General features: G+C 31.6%; 1 protein-coding gene across 5 annotated transcripts in view; it reads right to left on the bottom strand.

Annotated features, from left to right (window-relative positions):
- Positions 1 to 1531: 1531 nt before the first annotated feature.
- The window catches only part of LOC148614562 (E3 ubiquitin-protein ligase rnf213-alpha-like), a 115084-nt gene continuing 105835 nt past the window's right edge, over positions 1532 to 10780 (bottom strand). For all 5 annotated transcript variants that reach the window (XM_088588728.1, XM_088588727.1, XM_088588731.1 and 2 more), the window contains exons 88-94: positions 10585 to 10777; positions 9022 to 9241; positions 8376 to 8450; positions 7502 to 7699; positions 6577 to 6666; positions 5123 to 5322; positions 1532 to 3453 (exon numbers count right to left, since the gene is read on the bottom strand). In XM_088588728.1, the coding sequence (XP_088444854.1) occupies positions 3258 to 3453; positions 5123 to 5322; positions 6577 to 6666; positions 7502 to 7699; positions 8376 to 8450; positions 9022 to 9241; positions 10585 to 10777 (1172 nt within the window). In that variant the 3' untranslated portion in view covers positions 1532 to 3257. The remainder of the gene's footprint in view (positions 3454 to 5122; positions 5323 to 6576; positions 6667 to 7501; positions 7700 to 8375; positions 8451 to 9021; positions 9242 to 10584; positions 10778 to 10780) is intronic.

The following is a 10780-nucleotide window of genomic DNA, read 5'->3' as shown; positions in this document are numbered from 1 at the left end:
CCTTTTTGGAATAAGATTATTTTGATCTGTTAAGTTATGTTTTTCTCTCGTATTTTTTACCTTGAGATTTCATTATTGAGTCTTTGTCATTGTGAACAAAACTCCTTCTAGTCAACCTCTTGTGGTGTGTCACTTAACATTGACTATGTGCAATAATCATTGACTCTTTTCTTCTCTCCTATTCGTTAGCGATGTTTCATTTAAAAACAGAAAGTTGTGCTAACTAAAGGATGTTGACGCGGTCAGAAATTAAAGGTGGACCCATTGTTAACTCGCTAACTTGAGAACTCGCACGAATAGTGTAAGTCTGTTAAATTTTACAAATGCACATTATGTGATTACTCGGTCAATGTCTTCAAAACGTTTTTTTTTTAAATTCTTTTTAAACGTACATGTAATCCGAGCTTAGCAGTTATATTATTTCAATATCAATACTGTAAGTTATTTAAATATATAAATAGCTAAAACTAACTGAGATTTTTTTTTTTATTTTTTCCCCTTTAAAATGTTTAATTCCTTTTTTTTTTTACATTACCCTAATTTTTTATTAAAAAGAGTTCCTAGACTAATTATGTAATTTCGTTTCTATGTATTAATTAACCTTCTTAATTGTGTGTGTATTCCTTGTCTAGTGGTTGTAATGCTTATGTTTTATTACCGTTCCTCGATTTTCATTTTGGATTATACTAACCTTAAAAATTGGCTTCATGTTAACCAATGCCATCAAAGGGACTTAAGCAAAGGTATTTTAATGTATAACCATAGAAAAAAAACACGGATACTCACACCCCTTTCTTTCTTCTTAATAATAATTTGCTTTGAAAGGATGATAATAAATTGCCTTATTTGGTGAGATCAAATTATCCTTGACAATAACCTCAAACGTCTTGTCTTAAAGTTTACTCAGTGTTATTTACATAAAGATGTATTCTATATATGTATAAATGTACACAACATGATGAAATGTGCCAGCTAAATAGTGCTACTCTCTGTTATTATTACATACATTTCCTTCAATTGTTAAAGGTCATTTCACTTCTTTTATGGCATTCAGCAGAATATGTTTGAACAATCAGCAGGACATTTTTCTGTCAATCTAATGCTTACATGTAGATCCCATGGATGGCCTTAAGCTGACATTTTTCATCCTAGTGGGGTTGTTGTCTCTTTGACATTTACTATATTCATTTTATATTTATGAACTAGAAAAACAGTAAGCAATGCTCACTAACTATCCCCACATCCTCATTTGATAACAAGCATCTTCTGACGTCCATATCAATTAAGAGTTGGATTCCCATATCTACAAGTTTTGCTATGTGCAACCTCAAAACTGATTTGGATCAATATCTAAAACAGGAGGTGCACAATGGGAAAATGTAGTAAAGATTCTGTGAATTTTTTATTCAATTCCATTCAGTGGTGTATGTGGAGTAATGGATAAGAGATTGGCCCTCCAGTGTAACAGAAAGAAGGAAAAGAATGAAGTACGGATACATGGAACTTGTGGGTTTATAATAAAACACGTTGAGCATATCAATATATTTTATCACTATCAAATATAAAATAACATCTTAGTCAAACTTTAACAAAAACTTTCTGATCACATAATTACATCAAAGACAATAAAACACTTACTTATAACAAAAACTTAAGGTAGTAGACCTAGGGTAAAGGACACAACTCTTACAAGTCATTGGAACGTTTGTATTCAGCATTCATCTCATGTAAGCATCAAAGTAACTTGGACTAATTTCATTCTGTTTCAAATGAAAGCTTGACAGACTTTGCTGAAATTGAATATGATACAAACATATCACTGATTTCAAGAGTAATGTCCCTCACCCTAGGTACCTCCTTAAATCAATACTGCATACTTTGTGCACCATTTACACTTTTATCACAATCACTGATCCATTTACATAAATAATAAAAAAAAAATTCTTAATCAAATGAACTTGCTACATGTACAAGACCCTCTACCTAAAGTTAAACAAAATTATATTCAATTTGTCTACAGATTGTATGCATCTTATTTAGCACTCCATAGTGAAGCAGGTGAAAGGCTATTAGCCATTAGCAGTGCTTATCACATAGAAATTTTATGACTTCACATCATAATTTTAATAGAGATTAAAGCAAGTATATCATGTGTCTTCAAACGACTTAAATTTATAAGGCTAATCTACTTTTTATAGCTGAAATACAGACATTATATACAAATACAAATCCAATAAAGAATTGGAAGAAAAAGAATAAAATATCTCTAATTCAGTGTTCCTGTAAACTTATAGAAGAAATCATTCATTATATAATAAAATACAAGTAATGTAAATAGTGTACAGGGAATACAATAATTTGACCAAAGGCATACATAAGGTGATTAATACAATGAATATTTCATTGGGGGAGGGGGAAGGAGGGGGAAATAAAATATCAAATATTGAGAAAAAGAATGACCAAATGTTTAGTGATTTTTATTTTGGATATTAAAGTTAGTGATTTTTATTTTGGATATTAAAGTGAAGGTACACAAACTTCAAAAACAAAAAGTTAGGCAATTTGTGTGCAACTGCTTGCTAGGCAACTTGTGTGAAACTGCCTGCTAGGCAACTTGTGTGCAACTGCTTACTAGGCAAATTGTGTGCAACTGCTTGCCAGGCAACTTGTGTCCTACTGCTTAACCACAACAACTTTTGCTTGCCACCAAAACTCAATCACTGTATTGTTTAGTGCAAAATAATCTTTACAAGCAGAGTAATAATGGTGTATGTTGTACATGACAAATATCAAATTTCATGAATACAAAAAAAAAAACATGCACATTATCATAGAAAAACAAAATGGTCAACGTACATATGATGGAATACAAAAGATATGTTCATGTCCAATTATTGTATATGAATCAATCAGCAGCTCCGAGATCATTTTTTTTTTTTTGCTACTTCCATTTCTCAATGGAAACAATTCCTCAAGCAGTATGCATTCAGAGTTAGTTTTTACTAGAACATAATATTACCCTCAAGAGCATATCAAAACAAAACTAATCTGAATACAAAATAATCACAAAACAAACAGGCAAAACAAAAGCTTATTTTCATTAAATTTATGGCTGATAATGCAAATTTTCCTTCAACAAAAGCACTCAACTTTATATAATTATATTTTGTAAGGAACATCCATGTTTAAAATATGGCACGCATAAATACAATTGATTGTCACAATATCCATTTAAATGTTTCTCAAATCACATGTACTTATCGCTGTTTTTGTTTGCTGGTAAAAATCTTGTTTAGGAGGCACCACACCTCAACAGAATGAGCTGTTAGTATCCTTTGTGGGTTCTCTTTTTCAGAAGGGAGCTGACGAATAGTCTCCATTAATGCATCATCAAGTGTTAAATCACCCTGGAATGGGCAGCTATCAACATAGCCAATCAAAGTGTCCCTTAAACTGAAAAAAAAATATGAGTCATTTGTAAAAATAAGAAATTAAAATGAGAACTTTAGAATCTCAAAATAACAAAAGCATGCATACTCATTTAAGTATTATAGTATTCAAGTACATATGATGACAAGTTGATAAAACATTAATATGGGGTAGGCATTGCCTAAATCAGTGAGCACCGTGAGCTTTACCATACATGTACAGTCTGTGCGGGACTCATAAAATAATAATAAAGGACATTACAAAGAGGGGAAGACCCGGTTGAACATGTTTGCTTCGCAAGTGCAATATTTTCATTTATATTTAAGCAGCAAGCAAAATCAGTATTTCTCTTTGAAAGTCTGTCTTTTTTAATTAATGGGGTAGTTTTTTTCAATAAATGAATAACTTTAACAATTTCCCCCGCCCCCAAAATTCCATCCCCATACCCTCTTATCCCTTGCTCTCAGAATGGTCAATAACTTTATAGCATCTCGCAATACTTCACATTTTTTATCCCTTAAGGGCATCTCTAGCAACATCCATTTCAGTTATGCATGTCAGATCAATCTGTACATGTACAGATACTGGAAATATTACAGTTCTCCACAGATGGTGGGAATATTTTACACATATCATGTGACGTAAACGAAATTCAGACAACAGCTCCAAATATTCGAAACAAGAAAATGAATGCCTTTCCTATCTTAGAAAAGCTATGCTTTGATTTTGATAATATAATCGGAGTATTATTTTTTTTCCAAGGTGGGTTAGGTTCTTTACAACAGCAACAGTGTAACAGTGGAGATACACGTACGTATATCCACATGTTTCCCAAAGTTTTTAAAAACAAAACATTCACTTCTTTAAATAAGTAAAACAAATTAGAAAATTACTTGAAAACTATCGGATAAGATGAATTTATTTTTACTGAAAAGTAATCTTAACCTGTATTTTTTTATTTGTTTTATTGAAGGAAATGATGAATTTTCTCCTTAAGGACAGTCACTTTTTGTTACTTCCAGGACATGACTTTTTTTTTCGTTAGTATATTGGGGAACCTTAAGGGAAATTTAGGAAGTACATGTAACAACTGTAGAGCTCACAAGTCATTATGAGCTTTACACCAAAGAACCAATATGCTTTTTTTCATTAAATGATCTTAAATGGTTTTAGAGAAGAAGATTTTCAAATTTGTATGTGAAAAATTTTTTTTAAGAACTGTTTCATGAGCTGGAACTCCTACATGTAACATCAGTAGACAAATCGTTTTGAAAATTTCGGCATAGGTTGGTCTTATGACGCTAAACAATATGACCCCTTGCAAAGTTTTTGCTAAATGCAACTGTTTTGAGTTGTTTGCAAAAACTGCAGTCTGACCCCTATGTTCTATTTTAAGTAACAGTGGCCATGTTTTTCGTGGGATTTAAAAATCCCAACACTCATTTTGTGTGTGATACTCAAAGGTACAAATATGCCAACTTTCATTGAATTCTATAAAATGGTTTTAGAGAAAAAGGTCTTTGAAGTTGCACATGCGAAAAATGCGAAAAAAGTGGAACACTCTATGTACAGTGTATGATGTGTACAGATGAGAACTTCAATCTTCATTTAGTAGTTTTCTTTAAAATCAATACAAAATTATGGAGAATCTGTACCCTAGACTCAAATCATACATGTAGTTATATATTCTTACCACACTTTGGACATGTCAACAAAATCTTCATCGTCTGCATTCTGTGGGACATCCACTTTAAGAACAATACATTCAAACACTACATCTACTAGTATATCAATGAGCTCTGTGGGTAACCTAGTGATGACATCTTCTATAGCTTGGATTTGTTCATCAGTCAAAATTTTCTTAAAGTTGTCAGAAACACTCTCAAATGCTTTCTGGAAAACAAACCAGCCTTATTGATACAACGATATATGTCACTAGACTTTTCTGAACAAGAACTGCATGGTTAGTTTCCAACAGTTGGAAAACTATCTTGATGGAAGAGACACATAAGAGCTTTAAGTACCAATCTGTGTGAAAATCAGGCAATAGGTGGAACATCATATTTCTCAATTTTGGTCTTTTTTGCCACAAATATAATCAATACATTTAGAAAACAACTGGAAAGGTATTCAATTTATCCTGAAGAATCTGTGACTTAGATATTTTTTGACTGCTTATATAAAGAAAAGTGCTGGAATTTTTTCCTGTTATTTTTCCATAGTGCAGTTATACTAAATTTCACATATCAATATCTTTACTAACATTTTTCTTCATGTACCACACCTAATACACATATTGCCTGATTCTTAGACAGAGAAGTACTAACTAAATATTCTATTAAATTTGAAACAAATCACGAATACCTTAAAAAAATCATTCTTTTCATTTTATGTTATCATTTTGTTGTTTTATACTAAATACACCAAATTTCTAAGAGGTTGAGTACAGATATATTTAAGAATTGGCTATGATAAAAATTTTGTCTATTGAAAAATAACATGAATTTTCCATGTGCATATTATTTATTGCGCGAAGTGCAATAAACAAATTATACACATGGAAAATTTATATTATTTTTCAATAGACAAAATTTTTATCATAGCCAATTGTTATAAATTAATTTTAAAACATATTTTTATCTTTAAACATGAGAAAAGTAGCTCTGAATTTATCTGAATAGGGGTGTGTCAATATTTTTTTATTCATTGAGATATAACAAAATTATTTTAACCAATCAGATTTCAGTATTTATCTCAAATTAATTTATAAACACATAAAAGTACACCTTGCTTCTCATTAATGTAAAAAACTGGTAATGGAAGTCTTAATTATTATGATGCAAACCATTTTGATGCAATAAAAGAAACATTGCAATATATTTTTTTTAAATTCTCCAACCATTGTAATCACAACATGATATTAATATGTAAATGTAATATTGAATGTAATTGTGACTTTGTATATTATTTCTACAGTGACAACACTGATTATATCAATATCTTTAAGATGGTGAATACAATGACAGAATAATAAATAAAAATATTACACCACAAACAATAACTTTGTAACAATTCTCATACATGGTATATTATTGTAAAATTGACCAAACCTTTATTAGTTTTTACATTTTTTTCATAATTAATTACCTTTTTATATTTAGCTAAAGCTTTTGCTCTTTCTAATGCAAGTGTTATCCACAATGACATGGTGTGTTTACATCTAGCTGCTTGTTGAGCCTAAAAAAAGAAATATTAAAGATCCAGAAATATATGATCACAAGTGTTAAAGAATGCATAGATTTAATGATTAAGTGGAACATGTTCATTGCTCAAGTTAAATCTTAATCCCTCCTTGGCACTAGTGATTATATTTTGGTTACTCATGACAACCAATTAAGTGTCAGTTTCTCTAAGAATCAGGCAGTTGATGGAACATACTATGAAAAAAAAACATCACTTTGATAGTGTAATTTAACTATTTGCACTATCAGAATCAAGGAAAAAAGACAATTATTTCTGCATTATGTTGGTGCAATGAGTTATGATTTCATTGAAATACACCGAAAATGAACATTTTAAGGGTGATAACTCTGTTAAAAACATCATTTTTCTAACCTTTTAATGAACAATTTCTGAGGAAATCCAGTGATTCAGAGATCAAGTATGGTATAATAGAGAAAGAATCCTTAAATAATATCACATTGTCAGATTATTGGGATTTTGACATGCATGTTTCTGATTTTTTCCCATTTTGCCTGGTTCTTACAAACACTTACACTTAATTATTCTATTTATGATATAGATTTTGTGAAAACTTCATCGCTATTTTCGACATAAATTCTGAATTTTTTAATTGGCAGATTGATGTTTTAGGGGAGAAATTTCGAAAGTGAAATTACCAAATTTATTTCACAGTGTGAACTATCAAAAATTTTTACACCAGGATCATAACATTTCTATATTAATGATGTATTAATAACGATATTTCAGGTACCACTACATGCAAGAACAATCACCTTAAGAAGAAGGGACAAAATACAATTTATGTCAGTATTTGACAAAAAGAAACTACCTTAGTGCTTGGGAATGGGCTGTCAATCTTCAATGTATTGGCCATGAAGTCATACAGAGAATTATCTGGATTTGCTCCAACAGATTTGAGGAAACTGATGGCTATATCTAGTTTATCTAGACTCTCACACAAGTCTGGGTAAGACTTCAATCTCACTTCAGAACAAATCTGACTAACAACAGCAGGATTCAATCTCTCCTGTTAAGAAGATAAAAGATAGATATGGTTCTGACATACATTAATATATTTCAAAAGGCTATCTATAAGAAGCCTGTGATTTACTTATGGTCCATTTTTCTTCACTAGGGCTAAAAAAAAAGATATTCTAGATTTTTATTAGAGTAAAATCTGGAAATTTTCGTATCCAGTCCGGAATCGACTTAATTAGTAACAGAATCATCTGCGCACTTGACAGAAATGTAAAAAGTACGATGCAAATGAGGCTGTAATTAAATATTGATCATTAAAAAGCTTGTCTTGTGGTGGAGAGATGGCTTTTATTTCTTGCCACATCTAATATCAGTAAAGTTTAATACCATGGAGTATTTCATTTAACTTATCAACATCCTGTACATTTAAAGAATTATTCAATTTGATCAACAAAAAAAAAAAGAAAAAAAAAGTGTCTGCCCTGCATTGTATGGCCTAAATTTATATATTTTCAGCAAAGAATTAAACATTTTTGAAGAACACCATTGCAATAAGCCAATACAAGCATCTGTTTAATTACTATCGATAAAACCTTTTTTTTTTAGTTTGTACATCTGCATTGTTATAATCTTCGAAATATTTGGAGTGAATACCATTATAAGACCATTCTTACATTTGGTGAGCATTACAAGAAATGAATACCTGCAATGTAATGAGTTTTTACCTGTATCTCTCTGTTACAAAGACTCTTCAGGACAACACCATTAGTAGATTCTGATCTATATGTAATTGTCTCTATCTGGATAATGTACAAAACACAAAACTGATACAAGTGGTATTACAAATGGAAGACATCAATGTTTAAAAGAACTCTATATAAAAAAAAAGACAAAGACCTTACAATAGTGTCTAACCACCAATTAGTTCAAACTAAAATAGTGTCCACATCAAGACACATGTTTATAGAATTGGTTTCAGTTGAGTTTTTATAAGTACCAAACTGTGCCTTAGCTTGACTGACTTCTTCTGAGACTGTTTAAGGATTGTTTTCAATTTCTGACCAGGTTGTGCAAAGTAATCAACTTTGGGGCAGTTCACAATTTATAAACTGTGAAGCGGTTTATGAACAAGCGTAAACTACTCAAAGTTAGTTATGCTAGCAAAATAATCAATGAGAAATAAACAATCAAATTATTTACAAAAGACTTCAAGAACTACTCAGCTATTTCTGCCACACCGAAAAATAACCTTGGATGCAGAAAGAAATTCTTCTTGAATCATTTGCATGAAATTCAGAAACAGGAACCTCTCAATTAGCTTTCTCTCTAAGTTGGTAATGTTATTCCAGTCTGGTTCCCTGTCCAACTTACCTCCTGAATACTGTTAACAATAGACTTGGAGAACAGGAACCTGTCCATCAATTGTCTCTCTAGGTTTGTGAAGTTATATTCCACTGTGGTCCCCTGTCCTACTTCAAATGAGTAGTTACAGTTAGCCAAGACCATGGGAAGTAAATCTCTGTCTGGATGATAGCTGATTAAATGGGCTGAAGATATATCCTTTACGTGTACTTTTGGTAGACTGTCCTCCCTGAAATTAATACAATGGAAATAGTTAAGTCTTCAGCCAATGAATCATTTCATTAATGTTCTTTGATTTTAATGCACATGTAGTATTAAACTTGTCAATTATACCAATGATATACAGAGGATGCAGAAACCATGAAAGACCTTAGCCAATTGACCTTGAAATACACCAGTCCTTTGGAATGAATTCTGAACCTTAACAACTGGTCTATGCCTCTGGAAATCACTAGGGATCCAGATTTTTCTCCATGATCATTGATTTGTTCTCAATCCAATACAGTCTGTAACAGAATGAAGAATGAATAGCAGCCTCATTTGTCCTAACTTCATTGGCAAAGGGATATCAAGCTATAATCAAAAGTCATCCATTTCCTAAGGAAGGTACAACTCTTAACATGCTACTATAATATATTAAAAAAGCAGGCCTGTTATTGCTCCTTGAAGAAAAAATGTAGTTTTAGTTGTATCTTATGAAAATTAGTTGTAAAATCTTGAACTGTGTCCTTTTAACAGGGGTATTATGGAGAGATTCACAATTTTTAGAGCGTAATTTGTAGTCAAAATTCGTAGTAACTATGCTGAAATCATAAGGGGTAAACAGGTCTGCAAAACTTTGACTTTAAATACCAATTACCTACTTTCTTTAAGAATTCTGAGCAGCTTGAAAGTAATCAAGGGAACCAAAATTCTAATGGTAGTCAAAAGAATATATTCCAAAGATAAAGACAAGACAGGGAAAATAAACACAGACAACACAGAACATGAAATATAACCCCAAAAAAACACATACATAGAAAAAAAAGTAAATGACCAACCTGGACTCCACTAAAAACTGAGAGAATGGACCAGGTGCACAGGTAGGGTGAGTATCCTCTGCTTTTCCAGAAATACCCACTGATTTGCTCATACAAAGTTATGTTGTGGGTTGACGAAACAGAAAAGTAAAACTATGACAGTGTGAAAGGACTATTATACTGCTTCTTCACAGTATAATGACTGCTCTGATAAACCTTCCATGCATCAATAGAGAGATCAGAGTGCCATATGACTAATACATATTAATCTAAGTCAAAGCTATTATCCTTGAAAATTTACTGATTTTTTACCAATGCCATCTGGAAACCTAATACTGTATATCACTCTGCTGGCTTCTGTAGCTCTGTTAAACATGCTGTGAAAGTTTTCTCAAAGTATGATCATTGCTCATTAGAACCTGTAAAGCTTTTTTATCACAATTTGGTTCAGAATTGAGTACGGCTGAGGTTATAAAGCTTTAGATTGTTTTTTTTCTACAGGACAAAAATTCAATGCATTTTTGATACCATATATATTTCAATGGATACCTACTTCAGTTTACACTTTGAACAGTAATTCTGTAGGAAGTTATTCTGTTTCTTCAGTAGGAAGAACAACAATACATAGGATGACAGTCCAGCATCTTTGTGGGTAGGGATAAGATGAGATATTGGTGTTTTCTCTGTGATCTCCGTTCTACAGTACTTCTCATCTACTGTTACTAGTACCTCATTGGCTGGACACACTG

The sequence above is a fragment of the Perna viridis genome, chromosome 6 (assembly GCF_037379345.1).
Source record: "Perna viridis isolate PV_CMFRI_1.1 ecotype Kerala chromosome 6, ASM3737934v1, whole genome shotgun sequence".
Taxonomy (NCBI): domain Eukaryota; kingdom Metazoa; phylum Mollusca; class Bivalvia; order Mytilida; family Mytilidae; genus Perna; species Perna viridis.
Note: the sequence above shows the minus strand (reverse complement) of the source record. Positions and strands in the feature narration are given on the sequence as shown.